Raw genomic sequence first — 21,199 nt, forward strand, 5'->3', positions numbered from 1 at the left:
AGAGGAGAGTGAAAAAGTTACCTTAAAGTTCAACATTCAGAAAACTAAGATAATGGCATCTGGTCCCATCACTTCATGGGAAATAGATGGGGAAACAGTGGAAACAGTGTCAGACTTTATTTTTGGGGGCCTCCAAAATCACTGCAGATGGTGACTGCAGCCATGAAATTAAAAGACGCTTACTCCTTGGAAGGAAAGTTATGACCAAACTAGATGGCATATTCAAAAGCAGAGACATTACTTTGCCAACTAAGGTCTGTCTAGTCAAGGCTATGGTTTTCCATTAGTCATGTATGGATGTGAGAGTTGGACTGTGAAGAAAGCTGAGCACAGAAGAATTGATGTTTTTGAACTGTGGTGTTGGAGAAGACTCTTGAGAGTCCCTTGGACTGCAAGGAAATCCAACCAGTCCATTCTAAAGGAGATCAGCCCTGTGTGTTCTTTGGAAGGAATGATGCTAAAGCTGAAACTCCAGAACTTTGGCCACCTGATGCAAAGAGTTAACTCATTGGAAAAGACTCTGATGCTGGGAGGGATTGGGGGCAGGAGAAGAAGGGGACGACAGAGGATGAGATGGCTGGAGGGCATCACGGACTCGATGGACATGAGTCTGAGTGAACTCCAGGTGTTGGTGATGGACAGGGAGGCCTCACATGCTGCGATTCATGGGGTCGCAAAGGGTGGGACACACCTGAGCGACTGATCTGAACTGAATGGTTGGGAAAACAATCAAAAGAATAATTTTTTTTGACAGATGACAATGATTTGAAATTCACATTTCAGTGTCCATAAGTAAAGTTTTATTTGAACATAGCCAGACGTTTATCTATGTATTATTTGTGACTGTTTTTATGCTACAGTGACAGAGTTGAGTAGTTATGACACAGATGGTATGCCTGCAAACCCCAAAATATTTGCTCTCTGGCCCTTTATAGAGAAAAAAATAATGGACAACCCCTGTTCTAGAGTCATCAAATTTTACAGTGATGTAGTTCGATGATTTTGTGGTTTAATGAATGAATACTTAGGTGAATGAGATGCCCATGATCCTTGAGCTATGTTGCCATTTATTCATTCATTTAGCACACATTTATTGAATATCTAACATAATGAAGGAAATTCTTTATCCTTCAACTTACAATTAAGAAATACAGCTACAAAATCTAAAAAGTTAGTCTAACATTTTCTTTCCTCTTCTTCTTCCATTCTTACCCCTCAAGTCCGTCACCCACCTCTCTACTACCTTCTCTCCTTTTCTTCATCCACCCCTGCCCCCTGCCACTCCCAGCTAGTTTTGAAGAAATTGGGAAGAAAACCAAGTTCAAATAGCATTTATCTCAGACTTTTAAACTTTTAAAGTGAGATGAATGTAATTTTGAATTATGATAGTTTCTCCTCAAAATATATTGAGTTTAATTTTAAATATTTGATATTTTTTAATGATCAAATGATAACAATATTCATGCATGACTATTTGATATTAAGCAGTACATGCATCATGGATGGATAGTTGTAAACTTTGTTTTGTTTCCAATTGACAATTTATACATTGCTCTTTAACCTATTATTAGGTAATTCTTAAAGTGTCATAAACACTGAACATTACTTGTATCATGAAAAATAACTATTCTGAAAAGGATACATTTGGGCTTTCCTGGGGACTCATTGGTAAAGAATCCTCCTGTCAATGCAGGAGACATGGGTATGATCCCTGATCGGGATAGGTATCACATGCTGTGGAGCAATTTAACCTGTGCACCACAACTATTGAACCTGTGCTCTAGAACTCAGGAGCCACAACTGCTGAGCCCAATTGCTGCAACTGCTGAAGCCTGAGCACTCTAGAGCACATGCTCCACAACAGAAAAAGCCACTGCAAGGAAAAATCTGCATACCAAAACTAGAGAGTAACCCCCACTCACTGCAACTAAAGACTGTGCAGCAAATAAATAAAAAGGATACAATCATATTTAATAATCACTAAAACATTATATAATAAGATTATTTTTAATCTAATTAATTAGTTTATTTTTTCACTGTGGTGGGTCTCCATTGCTGCATTGACTTTTCTCTGGTTGCAGTGAGCAGGGGATATTCTCTGGTTGTGGTGCACAAGCTTCTCATTGAAGTGGCTTTTCTCATGTAGAGCTTGGTCTCTAGGGCGAGTGGGTTTCAGTAGTTGTGGCACGGTGACTTCTAGAGCAGGGGCTCAGTACTTGTGGCTCTCAGGCTCTAGAGCACAGGCTCAGTAGTTGTGGTGCATGGGTGTAGATGCTTCACGGCTGTGGTATCTTTCCAGATCAGGGACTGAACCTGTGTCTCCTACATTGGCAGGGGGATTCTTTACCACTGAGCCACCAGGGAAGCCCAATAGGATTATTTTTTAGTAAAATGTAATTTTTATCTTAAAGGAAAAATGTAATTGGAATAGGTTTGCTTGCTTGAGTCTTAGTCTCATTATGTGGAGGTTCTGTCTACTAGGTTGATGGTTTTAGTGTTGATAATATTTTCGTAAGTAATAACTGAATGTCTACACATAGTAAAATATTGTGCCTATGCAACTATCAAAGATTAATATTTATATTAATTAGTGGACAAATAGTGTTGATAAAAATGAGAGCATACATTATTATGCTTGGATGCCACAAAATCTTTGACTTTTAGGCTCTGCCAGAATTTCTTCTCTTTTAGGTAAAAACATGACTCTCCAGTGTTTTAACCTGTCTGCCTCTTCCAACAGACTGGCAGATTGTTATTTCCAGTATACTGCATTTGTATAGTATCTGTGTACATTGGTCATGTCTATTATTTTCAGTAATACATGGTTTATTTCTGTGTGTGTCTTTTGAGGGGTGGGGTTATAAATAAAATCAGATGCTAGATTTGTTGAAGAAATAAGTATAATCCCAGTTAAGCTTTTTAAAATCCAGTTAATAACTGCAGCATTATCATTTTATTCCATAAAAATCACAGAATTTTAGAGTTAAAAGGGACCTTAGAGCATCTAGTTCAACCCTCTAATTTTCTAATCAAATTTTAAAGAATTAATCATCTTGTTTTCTCTTGTTGCCCTCCTTCATTTTTTGACTTCTTAAAAGATTTAATTTTTATTTGAAGTATAATTGCTTTACAGAATTATGTTGATTTCTGCCAAACATCAACCTGAATCAGCCATAGGTATACATATGTCCCCTCTCTCACCTTCTCCATTTTTAAGTAATTTTTTTGCTATAAACTCTTCTCCAGCGTTTTAATAGTAGAAAGTGAAAGTGAAGTCGCTCAGTCGTGTCCGACTCTTTGAGACCCCATGGACTGTAGCCCACCAGGCTCCTCTGTCCATGGGATTTTCCAAACAATAGTACTGGAGTGGATTGCCATTTCCTTCTCCAGGGGATCGTCTTGATTCAAGGATCGAACCCAGGTCTCTCCCACATTGTAGACAGACGTTTAACCATCTGAGCCACCAGGGAAGTCCTTTTAATAGTAGAGGTAATCCCTAACGGACAGATACGTTGTGTTTCAGAATTGTTTTTAAGTCTGTTGTTTGGAAATCAGAGCTTTTTTTTTTTTTTTTTTGTAGAAATTATATTTTAAATAGTGATGGGACTAGCCCTCAAAAGGAGTTAACACATTATGTGACTGTTGTTTTTGCTTTTGCAATGAAAGATGTTTTAAATGATTTTCTCTGGGGATCAGGAAAGAGATGACATTGTAGAGGAGCATGTCAAGGTCTTTTTATCTATCATTTCTTAGGTGGGGTAGTGAATACATATTGTATTCATTATTTTCTGAGCTTTTTATGTGCCTGAAATAGTTCATAATTTTACAATGCTATCTTAGTATGAAGTTCTTTGTGAATATGGACATTTAAAAAGTATTTACATTGAATCCTGATGCATAAGGGAAATATGGATTGATTAGAGAAGGATAGATAGCTAGAAAATTTGAAGGGATTTTATGGATACTTTCAGGGGCTTACTTAAATTTTACAGTAAATTTTCTTTATTTTGACTAATGTCACTTTAGAAAGTATGTTTTTGTTGTTAATATGAGTGTATCAGCAGCATGTATCTTTTACTTATTGACAATATAGAGGCAGTGTTTTGAGAGAGAATAAAGAAGATAGATAGTCATCGTGAGATAACAGGGCGAATTTTGAAAGGCAAAGAAGATTAAATTGTATATGCATGTGTAAACATGTGCGATATCTTACTTGATTTATAGTTACTTGAACTGGGGGGTTATGAAAAATAGGACAGTGAGGGAGTAAAGCTTGTTTGAGGTCTTAGCATGGTGAAAAGCTGTAAGGAGAACAATTGACATAAGCACCAGAAAGGCATCATTGACAATAGAAGTCTTGTACAGATTTGAGGGTACATCGCATGTTGTAGGAGCTTGGGCTTGGCAAGACAGTGTAAATAGCTATTAGTATTTTTGAAATTTTTATAATTTAGGGAATGCCTATATATTTACAAGTATGTGCTCAGCTGTGTCCGACTCTTTGCGACCCCCTGGACTGTAGCCTACCAGGCTGCTCTGTCTGTGGGTTTTCCAGGCAAGAATACTGGAGTGGGTAGCCATGCCCTCCTCCAGGGGATCTTCCTGACCCAGGGGTTGAACCTTTTCTTTTGCATCTCCTGCATTAGCAGGCAGATTCTTTACCACTGCACCACCTGGGAAGCCTCTATTTACAAGTATACATAAACAGAAACTGCTCCCACTGGTTACATTCTAGAAAGCAACTGAGTTAATTTTCTCAGTAATTTGATTAGCTTTTGTGTGTGTGTATGGAGGTTGTTTTTTTGGTTGTTTTTGCTCTTTTGCAGTGTACAGCATTGACTTTTATATGAAAACATTAATCATTTCTACAACTCATTTGTAGCTTAGGGAAAGCCCATGTATTACCTGCTTTTTGGGAGATTCTTAACCTAAGATGCAAATTTTTCTTCACTAAATTGATGGTGCATTTTAGAAGATTGTATGTCCATTTTGGGCTTCCCTGGTGGCTCAGACAGTAAAGTGTCTGCCTGCAATGCAGGGGACACGGGTTTGATTCCTGGGTCGGGAAGATCCTCTGGAGAAGGAAATGGCAGTCCACTCCAGCACTCTTGCCTGGAAAATCCCATGGACGGAGGAGCCTGATAGGCTACAGTCCATGGGGTCGCAAAGAGTTGGACACATCTGAGCGACTTCACTTTCTTTTCACTTTCACTTTCATGTCCATTTTAGAGATGTTTATTTTTTTTTTTCTGCTTTCTTTCAACTTCACTTTTGGAATATTATCAACACAACAGATTGGCCCAAGAGTCTATCACCTGGTTATAAACCTTGACAAAACTGATCTTATGATCATTATCTAAATTTAAGACTAAAGAAGGAGCACATGATAAAGTTCAGTAAAGGGAAGCGTGTTTGATAAGAGCAGAGAAACCATTTAAGAAAGAAATGGGGTTGAAGACTTCAGAGGCTTTCAGAAACAAAGAGAAACCTAGGGAGAAAGAGGGTAAATGGAAAGTGCAATTTGATGCTTTTAATGGGTAAAATAATTTATATCTGGACCACATTTTTTTGCCATTTTAGATATGTGTTAGAAGCATCTTTCTCATATTGGCTATGGTTTTAGTTTATGCATGTTTATGAACAGTACTCCCCATGGACAGAGGAGCCTGGTAGGCTACAGTCCTTGGGGTTATAAAGATTTTGACATGACTGAGCGACTAAGTACAGCACAACACCTGGACTATAAAAGAAATATTTGAATATTAACTGTCCACTCTGAAATTTCTGACCTCTTTTTTTATTCTCTTCTGCAGATCTCAGAGTTAAGACATACTACATGGCAGAGACTAGGAAAAGACTATTCAAGAGAGTTATTAGATGCTACAAGGGTAAGATGAAGCAGACATTTCTTCTACATATAGCTAGGAAAAATGTGTAAGCCCTTTGAGCATTTTCTAATTTATATTACATATTTTTCAAATAATTTTCCTTTTCATTTTTTTTCTAAATACTGGCAAGATGAATAACAAGATATATTTCTGCTACTGGAAATGGAGAAAGAAATCTTGATATTTTTCTACCCCTGGAGAGATATATTTGAATCTTTCGAGATCAGTGCCAACAAGAGTAACACTTTTAGAAAACTTTTATAAATGTAATGGCAGCTTGTTGATGCTTAAATTTATTGTGGTAATTTGTATGTGATGTATGGAATGCTGTATATTTTTTAAGTGAGTAAAGTTTCTTTTTACCTTAGAAGATGTTCACATAGCAGAATATCAAGGGACTCTAAGCTTATTAGAATCCGTGGGATAGGTAATGCTTAGTTTACATGTTAATGAAGGTTGATTTTCATTGCTAATGTAAGTGAAAGACACCTTTAAAAATTCTCAGTGCTTTAAAATGAGACAAATAAATCTCTTAAGATAGAAAGACAAGAAAATTAGAAGACAGTCTAGCTCCTGAGTAGTACTTGCTTTATTTTTCTTTCTGTTTAACAGTTATTTCCCATTAAGGTACAAGGCATTGTTCTAGTTTATGCAGAAGCTGTAGCTATGAATTAGGTTTTCCATTATTAAAGTTTTAAGAGAGAATGTGCTCCATCTTCTCATTGTTTATGATACCACTGTTTATTTTTATTTTATAAATATATAAAATATTTTGCTTTGTTGATGACCTCATTATCTTGTGAGTTATTTACCGGATCCCTTGATACAGCATATTAGTCTTTTAAAGGGAAAAAAATGTCACAAAATGACATTGTCACAGTAAATATTCCTTTTTGATGTTTTTCCTTTAAAAATGCTTTACGATTGTTGATCCAAAAATTAATGACCCATTTATGGCAATTACTTTTTGGGTCTCAACTGATGAGAACAAGAAGGTACTTTTGATTTCTGTAATTCCACTTTCATAGCTTGGCCCTGAGCTGATACTCTTAGGATTCAGTATTGATACACAGTTGTGATTGTAAAGAACTATGCCCTTGTTCACTAATTATTATTATGGCTACTGAAGAAGCATTATTATATCCATGTACTTTATTAAGTATTTTTTTGAGGAAACACTTTCAAATTAGCAAGCCTAAAATTTTAAAAAGCTTAATCTTTACTATCTTTTCAACTATTATGTATTTTCCAAGTGATTAAAAAATTTTTTTAAACTGATCAGTAATCTAGGGCTTTTTAAAAAATTATAAAAGGTAAGATGTTTGGATATTTTCTAGACTAGTTGAAAAATTTGTAGATAGCTTTGTTTTATAAACTAATTCAACAAGCCCATCTGCAAGACACGGTGGTATGGGCCATAGGAGATACAAGAATATGAGAGAATGTCCCAAATCTTAAGAAATTTACCATGTAGGAGTAAAAACAAAAGATTTATACAAATTACTGTAACATAAGATAGACTGTGATGTAGTTAAAGATACTTTGTTTCTATATATATATATATATGCAAGTCAGAATAATAAGAATGAGTTATATAAAATCAACTATATTGAATTATAAAGCAAACATGTTATACACATGGAAAGCAAGTGGGATACAGTTAATTAACTGTATTATATACTTGCCAGTGATGAGAGTTAAGGATTACACAGTACTTAGTAGCAAATGACAATAAGAAAGCTGGTATAAATCAAATAGAAGTACATTGCAAGTTAAATCTTTTAAATATTAATTTCAAAAACTATTTAGAGAAAGTAACTTCTGTATGAGTAATTTGTTATATCTCAATATTCTTTGTGTAAGTGTATCTGTAAGCGTATTATGAAGGCATTTTACTTAGCTATGCTAGGCTCAAAGCTATGCCTCTGAATTTGTTGGGGGAACATTCATCAGATTAGACTGCCTAAGTCAAATTTTTAAAGATCTGAGATTCTTTAATAGCTAATGGATGGCTTGGTATTATCTTCAACTAGGCTCTCCAGGCATGGCCACTGATAGAAAAGAGGACATGTTGGCATGGTCATGCAGGAGGAGGACTCCACACAGACCCGAAAGAAGGGGTAAGAGACAATAACAAGTACCTAAAAATTCTTATAGCTGATTGGAAGATAGCTATAATTATATAAAATATATATATAATTATTATATTCCAGAATATTTTGATTGACTCATGTAACTGCAGATTTTCTAATGCAAAGCCATATGGTTATGTAGATGAGTTTTTCTCAGGCTTAAGACAAAAAATGTCATGATTGACTAAAAAATAAAAAAGTTAGTTACCAACCTAAACATTTAGTTCTTTATTTTAAGTAGTATTTGTTGAGGTTATTTGTTATTATCATCTATCCTTATAAGATAAATTATGTTTAGCTCTTACAAGTTGTGCGTGTGTGTATGTGTATGTATGTGTTAATGATAACATTTTCCCTTCTATATTCTTGGTTTAGAAAGATTCTAGAATGTCCCCTAGCTTCAAGGTAAATACTCCATTTACAGGATCCATTTATTTAATTATCCATATTCTTTATCATTATCATTATACAGACAAAATTAAACAGTAGGGTCACTGAAATCAAAAGATTGAAAGTGCACTACACTTTTCTGTGAGTGGAACTGTCACTGGAATACTCTTATACAGTTCTCCATCTGGCCTTCTTTCTCTAAGTTTGCCTTTATTTTCTTCCTCTAACTTCACCTAACCAGTATATACATGGTATCTCTAAGTAGAAATGATATTTTCAAGGTTAGTGGCAAGTGAACAAATTTTATGTAAAAGCGCTCTCTAAATTTCAGACAGGTAAATAAATTTTAGTATTTTATTGGTGGGAGGTGATTGGTAAGAAGACCTTTCCAGTGCTTTTCTCCCTGTGTCTTTAATCCCCCATGTAGCTTCTCTCACAGAATTTAAAACACATCACATTCATGTTTCTTTCCCATTTTTACATATTAACATTTGTCCTGATTGTCTTTTTTTTAATATAAATTTATTTAATTGGAGGCTAATTACTTTACAATATTGTATTGGTTTTGCCATATATCAACATGAATCTGCCACAGGTGTACACGTGTTCCCCATCCTGAACCCCTCTCCCACCTCCCTCCCCATATCGTCCCTCTGGGTCATCCCAGTGCACCAGCCCCGAGCATCCTGTATCATGCATCGAACCTGGACTGGTGATTCGTTTCACATATGATATTATACATGTTTCAATGCCATTTAGAATTTTAAAAAAGAATATAAATACTGAAATTTGTTCAACATATATTATTGATATATGGATATGGCATGACACCATATTGTTTGCGTCAGTCTGTCAGCTTTCAGGATGGTCAGCAAGGCCTCTTAAAGATAGTTTATAAGTAATGCTCTAAACGTACCAAAAATATGTTGAATAATGCAGGAAAAGCAGTCATGTCTCTTAGACTCAAGCAATGTAGACTTCAAGATAGATTCTTTATTCTCTAATAAAATAAAAGCAAAGCAAAACTCATTGTAAATCTTTATATTTGGTCTCTTTTTCCTTTGTTCCCTGCCATCTTTGTGTTACTTTAGCCTCATGAGCTAAAAGTAATCAGAGAACAATAAAGCATGAAGGCACACCAGAAAAGAGGCAGTGTTGTTGTTGTTGTTGATCAGTCACTAGGTTGTGTCTGACTCTGCAACCCCATAGACTGCAGCTCGCCAGGCTCCCCTGTCCTTCACTATCTCCCAGAGCTTGTTCAAACTCATGTTGAAAGAGGTGGCATGGAGTTTTACTTAACATCCTGAGCTGTGGAGACTGACTGCCTAGATTTGAATCTTGGCTCCATCACTTCCTACTGGAAAGACTTTGAGCAAGTTACTTAAACTCTGTATGTATCAGTTTCTTCATCTTTAAAATGGGGATGATAAGCACAGCAAAGGGAATTTGAATGATTCACACCATTCAAAGCTCTTGAATAGTGCCTGTCACAGGAAATGTTCAGTAAATATTACCTGCTGTTACTACAATGTGAGATTATTATAAGTCCTATACTCTACTATTACCCATTCATTTTAGATGTATGTATTATTGAATACCTGCCTTGTGCATAACTACCTTAAGTAACTGGAGATACAGTAATGAAGAAGACATAGTCCCTGCTATTGAGAAACTCAACAGTTTATTTTTTAATTTATTATGTATTTATTTTTGTCTGTGCTGGGTCTTCATTGTGGTACATGGGCTCTTTGTTGCTGCTTGCTGGCTTTCTCTGGTTCCAACAAGGAGTGGCTACTCTCTAGTTGTGGTGTGTAGGCTTCTCGTTGCAATGGCTTCTCTTGTTGCGGAGCATGGGCTGTAGGGTGTGAGGGCTTCAGTAGTTGTTGCACATGGGCTCAGCTATGCCATAGCTTGTGGAACCAGGGATTGAACCTGTATCCCCTGCATTGGCAGATGGATTCTTAACCACTGGACCACCAGGGAAGTCCCCAGAAACTTAACAGTTAAGATGGCAGAATATCTAAAGTACCATATAGAAATTTTATCACTCTACAAATTACAGATTTTACCTTATAACCAACTGAAATTTTTATCACTTTACTTTCTGTGCATTTGTACTTGTATGTTCCAAACTTTTAATAAGCATTAATAATTCTTCTCAGAAGGCATTTAAATCATTTGTTTACCCATTGTGGCTATAGTAAAGGGGTTGTGAAAAAAAGAGTGCCAGTTTCACTATTTGGAAGCTCCTCTTTTTAAAATAGGTGAATTAAAGAATTGCTTGTTTTATAATAGAATCTTCAAATTTTTAAAGGATTTTTGGGACTTTACCTTTGCATTTAAACTTTTTTATGTCCCTCTTTTAAAGAAGCATCTGTTAGTATATTTAGATAATCTTATTAGTATATTTAGATAATTAGTGTATTTAGATAGTATTTAGATTATTAGTATATTTAGATAATCCTATGCTAATTTAGGGGCTTCCCTCATAGCTTAGTCAGTAAGAATCTGCCTGCAATGCAGGAGACCTGGATTCAATTCCTGAGTCAGGAAGATCCCCTGGAGAAGGAAATGGGAATCCACTCCATTTCCAGTATTCTTGCCTGGAAAATCCCATGGACAGAGGAGCCTGGTAAGCTACAGTCATGGTCAGTCATGTATGACGCTTTGCGACCCTGTGGACTGTAGCCTGCCAGGGTCCTCTGTCCATGGGATTCTCCAGGCAAGAATACTGGAGTGGTTTGCCATTTCTACTCCAGGAAGATAATCCTGTACTAATACATACATCCTCAAGAAAAAGAAATGCAGAAAAGCAAAATAGCTGTCTGAGGAGGCCTTACAAAAAGCTGTGAAAAGAAGAGAAGCAAAAAGCAAAGGAGAAAAGGAAAGATATACCCATTTGAATGAAGAGTTCCAAAGAATAGCAAAGAGAGATAAGAAAGCCTTCCTCAGTGATCATTGCAAAGAAATGGAGGAAAACAACAGAATGGGAAAGACTAGAGATATTTTCAAGAAAATTAGAGATACCAAGGGAACATTTCATGCAAAGATGGGCTCAATAAAGGACAGAAATGGTATGGACCTAACAGAAGCAGAAGATATTAAGAAGAGGTGTCAAGAATACAGAGAATAACTGTACAAAAAAGATCTTCATGACCCAGATTGGGATTCAACCTGAAAGGGAAGGGATGGTGTCAGCGAGTAATGACGCAGCCTCTCAATTTTCTTAGACTGCAAATTTATTTCAAGTTTAAGATTTTCTTTTATACTTTTACAAAAGCATTAGGTCAGAGGTTTGACATTTTCAGTTCCCCCTCACCCAGATTTATTATCTCCATAAATCATTGTTGCCCCTCAAACAGACTTTCTGCTTCAGTGATTCTCTCAGAATCAGCTTTACCATCTATTACCTACTTCCTCTTATGTGTCCTATAGTTAACTTGTGATTACATTTTAACTCATGCTACATTCCTCAGTTTATTTATCTTTCTAAATCCTCTTTGCCCCTAACATCCTGAGCTCACTATCTCTTAAAAAGGCTTCTAGCTATTAGTATCTCTAAAATTCCTAACCTCTATAAGCTATAGTAAAATATGCTAACATTACAACATTCTTTAAATCTTTAACTTCTAACTATTTTAATTATTTTTAAGCCCTAAATTCAGTAAACTCCTTTGCCATAAACATTTTCCTCACAAATAGGCTTCAGATAGCAATTATTCCTATGGCCTCAAGCTGCGGCTTATGTGCTCCTCCTGGAACACTCTTTTGTAAAAGTCCTTGAACAAATGTCAGTGATTAACTTTATGAATTATTCTCTGAACACAGCTGCAGAAGGCTTTGTGCCTTCTCATGCTCCTCTCAAGAACAATAAGCACCTTAATATTCCTTTTCTGTCAACTCAGCCGAGGAGAGGAAAAAACAAGTCAGAATCACAAGGCCTACTCCTTCATCCTGGGTCCGTGCCTGCGGGACAGAGAGGGGGTTGGGGCCGTGCCTCCATTTTGTCAGTAATGCCTAACACGGCTCCCAACACCAGATAATCATGATGGTGTGAATACTCACCTAGAGCCAGACATCCTAGAATGTGACATCAAGTGGGCCTTAGGAAGCATCACTACAAACAAAGCTAGTGGAGGTGATGGAATTCCAGTTGAGCTGTTTCAAATCCTGAAAGGTGATGCTGTGAAAGTGCTGCACTCAATATGCCAGCAAATTTGGAAAACTCAGCAGTGGCCATAGGACTGGAAAAGGTCAGTTTTCATTCCAATCCCAAAGAAAGGCAATACCAAAGAATACTCAAACTACCGCACAATTGCACTCATCTCACATGTTAGTAAAGTAATACTCAAGAGCTTCCAAGCCAGGCTTCAGCAATATGTGAACTGTGAACTTCCAGATCATCAAGCTGATTTTAGAAAAGGCAGAGGAACCAGAGATCAAATTGCCAACATCTGCTGGATCATGGAAAAAGCAAGAGAGTTCCAGAAAAACATCTATTTCTATTTTATTGACTATGCCAAAGCCTTTGACTGTGTGGATCACATTAAAATGGACAATTCTGAAAGAGATGGGAATACCAGACCACCTGACCTGCCTCTTGAGAAATCTGTATGCTGGTCAGAAAGGAACAGTTAGAACTGGACATGGAACAACAGACTGGTTCCAAATAGGAAAAGGAGTACGTCAAGCTGTATATTGTCACCCTGCTTATTTAACTTATATATGCAAAGTACATCATGAGAAACACTGGGCTGGAAGAAGCACAAGCTGGAATCAGGATTGCCAGGAGAAATATCAATAACCTCAGGTATGCAGATGACACCACCCTTATGGCAGAAAGTGAAGAAGAACTAAAGAGCCTCTTGATAAAAGTGAAAGTGGAGAGTGAAAAAGTTGGCTTCAAGCTCAACATTCAGAAAACAAAGATTGTGGCATCTGGTCCCATCACTTCATGGCAGATAGATGGGGAAACAGTGGAAACAGTGGCTGCCTTTATTTTTGGGAGCTCCAAAATCACTGCAGATGGTAATTGCAGCCTTGAAATTAAAAGACGCTTACTCCTTAGAAGGAAAGTTATGACCAACCTAGACAACATATTAAAAAGCAGAGATATTACTTTGCCAACAAAGGTCCATCTAGTCAAGGCTATGGTTTTTCCAGTAGTCATGTATGGATGTGAGAGTTGGACTATAAAGAAAGCTGAGTGCTGAAGAATTGATGCTTTTGAACTGTGGTGTTGGAGAAGACTCTTGAGAGTCCCTTGGACTGCAAGGAGATCCAACCAGTCTATCCTAAAGGAGATTAGACCTGGGCATTCATTGGAAAGACTGATGTTGAAGCTGAAAACGCCAATACTTTTGCCACCTGATGCGAAGAGCTGATTCATTTGAAAAGACCCTGATGCTGGGAAAGATTGAGGGCAGGAGGAGAAGGGGATGACAGAAGTTGAGATGGTTGGATGGCATCACCAACTCAATGGACATGAGTTTGGATAGACTCTGGGAGTTGGTGATGGACAGGGAGGCCTGGCATGCTGCAGTTCATGGGGTCGCAAAGGTCAGACACAACTGAGCAACTAAACTGAACTGAACTGAATAAATACATGAATAATGCAGAACTTAATATAAAGGCTACTTCCCAGATTTTCCTTGACATTTTATCCCCAATAATGTGGGAAAAGTCTTCCAGTTACTTTGTAAATTTTTCCATTTGATATCTGCTCAGCTTTTTCTTATCTTCTGACCTAGTTTTTTATCAAGCTACTGTTATCCCTACAGTGAAAGCATTATCTCATTTTTAAGTGTAAAGATATCTTCATTGATTGAATGCTGTCAGAAGCTAGTAGTATTAAAAGAGAGATGAGCATTTACTAGAGCAATCAGAGGCTTTGATATAAATATTGGTATAATCAAGTGAAATAGCAACTTAGGATTTTAAAAAATTGAATATTGGGGAGAGACTGAAATAGTAAGCCCTCAAACTTGGTAAAATGAGTTGACACACAGACCAGTGTACAGGAATACCTAGATGACATGGAGAGGCTGTTTTGCAGCTCTGATAGCAGCCATCATCAAGCAGCCTTGTGATTTTTATTTGATTTCTCAAATTGACCTCCTTTTGGGATAGAGTTTTCACTGACTGGCCATTGTGAATATAATTCAACTTCATAGATTTTTTTTTAAATTAGAACTATTAAATTGACTTGGGTACAACTCTATCTCATAGAATAAGCCATTTTTTTCCTGGGGCCTTTTCACTGCCAGATAAGTTCTTCATTGCAGCTTCAGACCAACAGAACCTAGAAAACAAACCTTGAGGTGTAGAGGAAGTAACATTAATGCAGAGCTTTTACTGACAATTAATATATCTTCCCCCCTCCACCCATAAATTCATTATACTTATATCTCCAATAATGTGGGGAAAGTTTTCCATGTACTTTCTAGTTTTTTCTGTTTAATATCTACTCAAGTTTCTTATCTTTTGCCTGACTTTTATCAAGCTACTGTTATCCCTGAGATTATTGAAGTAGTAGTTAAAATTATTCCTTTAATTGCAGTTAGTTATCTTTAGCTTGGATTAAAAAGAGTTCTTTGGACAGTTTGCTTATCCTTAAAATTGTGGGCATTTCCAAATTCTCTGCTTAATTAGTTTTTAGGGAGAAAACATCCAGCCTATGACTCACATGTATACAAAACAAGAAGCATCCAGAATTTTCTGGTCTATTTTTCTTCCTTTCCATAAATTTTACCCTAACTAGTTTCCTTCTAAACAAATGCCCTTGATTCTGTAAGAACATTTCTTGCTATTGAAATTTAGGAATGTCTCTAAAACTAGAATTCGTATATATCAGCTGAAGAAAAAGTGATTCTGCTGTCTTTATCAACAGATCATTTTCTCTTTTCTTACTCTTTCATTTTCCTATCAAAGACCAGATTGCTCCACTCCCTTTAAATGAATGGAATTTTGGTAGGAAAAAATGCTCTTGCTTCAGTGCTGGACAACCTTATCTGGTGAGAAATAAGAAGTTACTGACTTGAGAAGCAAAATGTATTCAATTTATCAACATACAGTTATCTTTAATATCTGAAAATTCTTCCAGGTGAGCTACTCCAGGTGTGTTTTAATTTTTTTTAATTGTCCGTTTTGTGTCCTGTCTACATGGTTGTTAGCTGTAGGTATTCACTTACAAGCGCTTCCCTGATAGCTCAGTTGGTAAAGAGTCCTCCTGCAATCCAGGAGACCCCGGTTCAGTTCCTGGGTCAGGAAGATCTGCTGGAGAAGGGATAGTCTACTCACTGGAGTATTCTTGGGCTTCCCTTGTGGCTCAGCTGGTAAACAATCTGCCTGCATTGCAGGAGACCTGGGTTTGATCCCTGGGTTGGGAAGATTCCCTAGAGAAGGGAAAGGCTGCACTCCAGTATTCTGGCCTGGAGATTTCCATGGACTGTGTAGTCCATGGGGTCGCAAAGAGTTGGACACGACTGAGCGACTTTCACACATGAACATTCACTTACAACACTTTTGACTGTGAGCAACTGTATCTTTCTCTCAGGTCATCCTGCTGAATTAAGCACTGCTGTATATAAGCAGTACATTTTGTGGCTTTCTAGTTATACCCTATTGGGTCAGGTGCTTCTGATGTTATGTTCATGTTTGTTTTTGGCTTACCATGCTATGATTGCAGTTTCAGCTCCCTCTGTACAAGTAGATATTCCTTTTATTATTTTTCTTATCTGTTCAGCCACATAAAGCTTATTAAACTGTATATTAATACCAAATAAGTAAATATTTATAAATCTGTGCAAAGATGTGATAACAATAAATCAAGCATTTAGGTATTCAGAATTTTCAGATATTAAAGATAACTATATTGATAAATTGAATACATTTAGGTATTCCTTTTAGAACTTGTCCTCATGTGTTTAAGAACAGTTAATTCATTAGTTAAATAAATATTTATAGACATTGTTTCTATTATGGATTAAGCTTCTTTCTCTGAGACCTGCTGTTTTCTTTTTGTCCAGCTTGTTTTCACTTACTTTCATCTCTTCTTTAACAGCTTTTTGATGTCTCCAAACCTTTTCTTCCAAAAACGCTTTCTAGGGAAAAAAAATAGGTACAATTTTGTTGCCATTCAAAGATCTTAGTGAGCCAGTTTGAATTCCTTCTTTAGTTACTCTTGTGGTTTTATTCAGAATCTAATTGTTTCCCTCTATTATGGCTAGCTAATTCTAGTATATAGTTGCTGCTGCAGTCATTTCAGTCGTGTCTGACTCTGTGCTACCCCACAGACGGCAGCCCACCAGGCTCCCCCATCCCTGGGATTTTCCAGGCAAGAATACTGGAGTGGGTTGCCATTTCCTTCTCCAATGCACGAAAATGAAAAGTGAAAGTGAAGTTGCTCAGTCGTGTCTGACTCTTCGCGACCCCATGGACTGCAGCCTACTAGGCTCCTCCATCCATGGGATTTTCCAGGCAAGAGTACTGGAGTGGGTTGCCATTGCCTTCTCCGAGTATATAGTTGAGACCTTTCTAAAAACTTTTATTCCTCATACTAATATAGTAGTAGTTTTCTAGTTTAATGGGACTTAAAATATCAGGTTTGTGTTTTGAATTTGAGGCTACCTAGCTATGGCAGGAAGGCCATGTTGCATATATTAGCAGGGTAGGAAAGCAGATTGACTGCTACTTTTACCGGCCTTTTAAATATTTCTATAGCTTTCATTTTAGAGAACTTTTGTTGTCTGATATGTAGTTATCATGGTTATGTTTTTTAAATGACTTTTAAATTGTATTTATTGTGAAAACTATAAACAGAAAAGGTAAAGAATTTCATAAAATTTCATATTTTCTGTTTATGTGTAAACAAGGCTTAAAGAAAAACTACGTTGATTACTTCAGGAATTTTTACCCTGAGAAAGAATTTTCTTTTCTTAAGAAAATTGGAGTTTTTCCCCCATACTATAATTACTCCTCATATGGTGTGTTTTCAGATAATTCAATTTCTTGTCATTCTTCTTGACCATTTCCTACATTTTTCACCTTTCTTTAATAATGTGATCTTAAAATGGTGTATATGCTATTTGTGTTGCTCAGTCTGAAAAGAAAAGATTAGTTGATGTGAAGATTATATCTGATTCAGTCTCTAAGCTCTGACTAATCTTTTTTTAGCTTAGATAATTTTTTGTCTTTCAAGATTATCATTGGGTGTCCAGTGTGAATTAACTGTGGTAATTTTGAAAGGTTTGAAATTTTCAGGATCTATATTGAGGCCTTCAGTTTTATTTTATTCTTGTGCAGCAGTAGTAAGTTGGTTTAAAATACTTTAAAAATGTGCCTCAGCCTCTGAAATGGCTGTTTGAATTGGCCTGTCCTGCAAAACAGACATTATTTTCCAAACTTTGTAGTTGATTATATATACTGCAACTGAAAGGCATGTACTTATAGCCTAATGGACTCATAATGCATGATTACACAACTTTAGAACCCATTTTGTTGAATGAAGTGGTGACATTTAATGTACTATTAAGCCAACTAGGATAATTCTCTTGCTCTTAGCCATAACTTCTCTGTGTCCTTATTGAAGAAATTTTGGGGTGTGTTATAGAAGGTTTTTGACAGGAAAGAGTATTTCTAAATATATGTGGAAACAAGGCCTTTTTTCCATTATTCCAGCAAGAAAAATACAACAGATGAAACTTGTGAAATGGGAAAGTGGTTGAAATGCCCCAGTTTGTGTTATAAGACATTAAATTATTTTTATTTAGTAATAATTCAATTCGAAACATGAATTTTGAAATTACAGCCTTATTCCATTTTTAAAATACCCTACCAGTTATGAAAGCTCATATGTGTGATTATATGTGTGTATAAAATAAAGCATTAAGAATTATACTCTCAGCATTTCCTGTCTTTGTAATCCAGTTTATTTAAACCAGCTCAAGAAGGTAGTCTTGTTTTCAATAAATATGGACAGTTTTGTTTCTTTTACTATTTACTCCATAAATGAATAAAAGAGAGTAGAAAAATAGTATACTGAACCTTGGATAAAATAACTATAATGTAAAAACTGCCCTGTATAATATGTTCTCCTGGGTTTATGTTGACAGTTTCCCCTGATTCTTTGCTGTGCAGATCTACTTGAAATTATCTAACTCTTCCCTCTCAAAATGAATTACATTTTCTTCTTATTGTATGTGGTCTACAGAAAACAAGAAAGCAAAAAGAATATAAAAAAATCATCAATGATTCTATCTACTCAAGCTACTAATGTTAACACTTTAAGGGTATTGCTTTCCAGACCCACTTGTATGCATGTATAAAACTCATACACATACAACATTTTTTCCACTGAAAATACATTTTGTACTCTGATTTTTTCACTTAACATGTTTCTGTGTCACTGTATATATTTCTGAATGGCTATATTTTGCTGTATGCATTCACTGTGACTTATTTACATAATTCCCCATTGTGATCATTTAGTTTAAACCCAATTTTTTCCCTATCAAAGCAGCACAGAAATAAACATCCTTATAGCTAAATTTTCATGTCTTTATTCAATAAATATTCACTGACTGCCTACTGTGTGTCAGCCATTGTATATAGTATTGAGTTACAACACTGAGCAGGAGGAAAAGAGGGTGACAGGTGATGAGATGGTTGGGTGGCATCATCGAGTCAATGGACATGAGTTTGAGCAAACTCTGGGAGATAGTGAAGGACAGGGAAGCCTGGTGTGCTGTGGTCCATGGGGTCACAAAAAGTCGGACACAACTGAGCAACTGAACAACAACAACAACAGTGAGCACAAAACACAAAGTTACTACTCATGTGGAATTTACATTCTAGCAGGAGAGCAGTTAATCAGGTAATCGCATTGCTATATATATAGTTTATAACTGAAATGGATTCTCTGAAAGAAAAGGAATACTATTCTGTGAGAGAATAGAGCCAAGGATCCTGACCGGGATTAAGGAAGAAGACCTCCTTGAGGAAGTGCTGCGTGAGCTGGCAGTTTTCACTAGTTGGAAGGAGTTGAGGGCAAGTTGGTATTACAGAGAGAGAGAAAGAGATTATTCTAGACAAAGTGAAAGGTATTGTGCAAATGCCCCATGGCAGGACAGATTATAGTCTATTTTGGGAGCTGAAAGAAAGGTATAATGTGGCATGAACACTGAAATCAGTTGTATAAGATATGACTAAAGAGGTAGCTTAGGGGCCAGGCCAAAGCCATGTTATGGACTTTGATCTTAATCCTAAGAGTGATAGGATGCCATTGAAGAGTTTTAAACTGAGAATATTTCTTTGCAGGCTGAACTAATTGGACAGGGAGCAGAGTGGATGGGAGGAGATCAATTAGGAGATTGTTGTAGTGGTTTGTGTGAGAAATGGTGATAGATTACATTTGTGGTAGAAATAGAAAGAACTAGACAAATCAAGAGATTTTCAGGAAGTAAGATTGATTCAACTTGGAGAATATTCATATATTTTTTAAAGCATTAAGTTCCCAGAATTCTTGACATAAAGGGCAGAATTATTTTCAAAGCATAATGACAGATATCAAATTACTTTGCAGGAAGATTATTTCAGTGCACTCTCCCATTAACAGTTATTAGAGTACCTATTTCCATACACTTTCACCAACAATAAGCATTAACTTACTTTTCTTTTTTAATATGTTTTTGAGAAATTGAGTAGATACCTCAAGTTTTAAAATGGGAATTATTTCACCAACTAAACACTGATCTTATTTTGGCTTTGGAAAGTGTGATTTTGATTCTTATTCTGTTTCCAAATGCTGAAACTAAAATAAAAAGATTTATTAATGGGAATGTTGCCTTGGGAACTTGGGAAAAATAAAATGTACAATAGGTTTAAGTCAGATTAAGTATGACTGGAAAAATATGGTTTTGTTAAATTTTTTAAATAACCCTAACCCAACTTCTGTTCTATATAGTCAATCCCAAGACTTGTACTTTACTAAACACTGTATTGTAACTCTGCTGTATCATGAGTTTGGACTTAGGGTTCCAAAATATTTTATATAAACATATAAAGAATATGTGTATCTGTGTATATATGTGTGTGTGTGTGTATACATAAGGTTTTGACCATGAAGATGAAAATATAGAAATGTTTCTTAAATTTTATATAATATTTTGATAGCTTAGTAGATAAGAAATAAATGTACAGTACACGAATAACTTTATGGCAATATGAGGATGGCTATAGCTGAAAGTAAGAAATAAAGAGAAATAAGTAGTTTTTTGAAATCTATTGAATTAGTTTCAGTTTAAAGGATATTGACCTTAGATTCAGAATAAAAGTTACATTTGTAATATTTTTTGTATTTTCCTCAAATATTTATATAATTCTACATTACTAAACTATACTTATATTTGAAGGACATGTTAAACTCTCTTCTTTGTTCTCTCTTCCAACAGTTAAAAGATGTTGATACTCGGAAAATCATAAAAGCAATGCTCTCTTATGTATGGCCCAAAGACAGACCAGATCTACGAGCTAGAGTTGCCATTTCCTTGGGATTTTTAGGTGGAGCAAAGGTAAGAATAAGAAGAATTATGTTTTGTTTATTGCTATAGCTATGAAATACCATGACATTTTCTAATAATGAAACTGAGGCTGATATAAGCCACTTTTGGAGTAGTATTTTCAACGTTTAGGACCCTAATTTATGTAACTCTTTTGTGCAGTCAGCAGAAAATTATATGATAATGTCTGATTTATCTATGGATCAGACTTATAACAGCCTCATCTTAATGG

At 36.0% G+C, this 21,199-nt stretch overlaps 1 protein-coding gene across 1 annotated transcript in view; it reads left to right on the plus strand.

The window, feature by feature from the left end:
* ABCB7 (ATP binding cassette subfamily B member 7) overlaps window positions 1-21,199 on the plus strand; it is a 140,784-nt gene that overhangs the window by 75,869 nt on the left and 43,716 nt on the right. Inside the window, exons 2-4 of the mRNA XM_052663074.1 lie at window positions 5,814-5,888; window positions 7,922-8,008; window positions 20,860-20,979. Of these exons, the coding sequence (XP_052519034.1) occupies window positions 5,814-5,888; window positions 7,922-8,008; window positions 20,860-20,979 (282 nt within the window). The remainder of the gene's footprint in view (window positions 1-5,813; window positions 5,889-7,921; window positions 8,009-20,859; window positions 20,980-21,199) is intronic.

Source organism: Budorcas taxicolor, chromosome X (genome assembly GCF_023091745.1).
Source record: "Budorcas taxicolor isolate Tak-1 chromosome X, Takin1.1, whole genome shotgun sequence".
In the NCBI taxonomy this organism is placed as follows: domain Eukaryota; kingdom Metazoa; phylum Chordata; class Mammalia; order Artiodactyla; family Bovidae; genus Budorcas; species Budorcas taxicolor.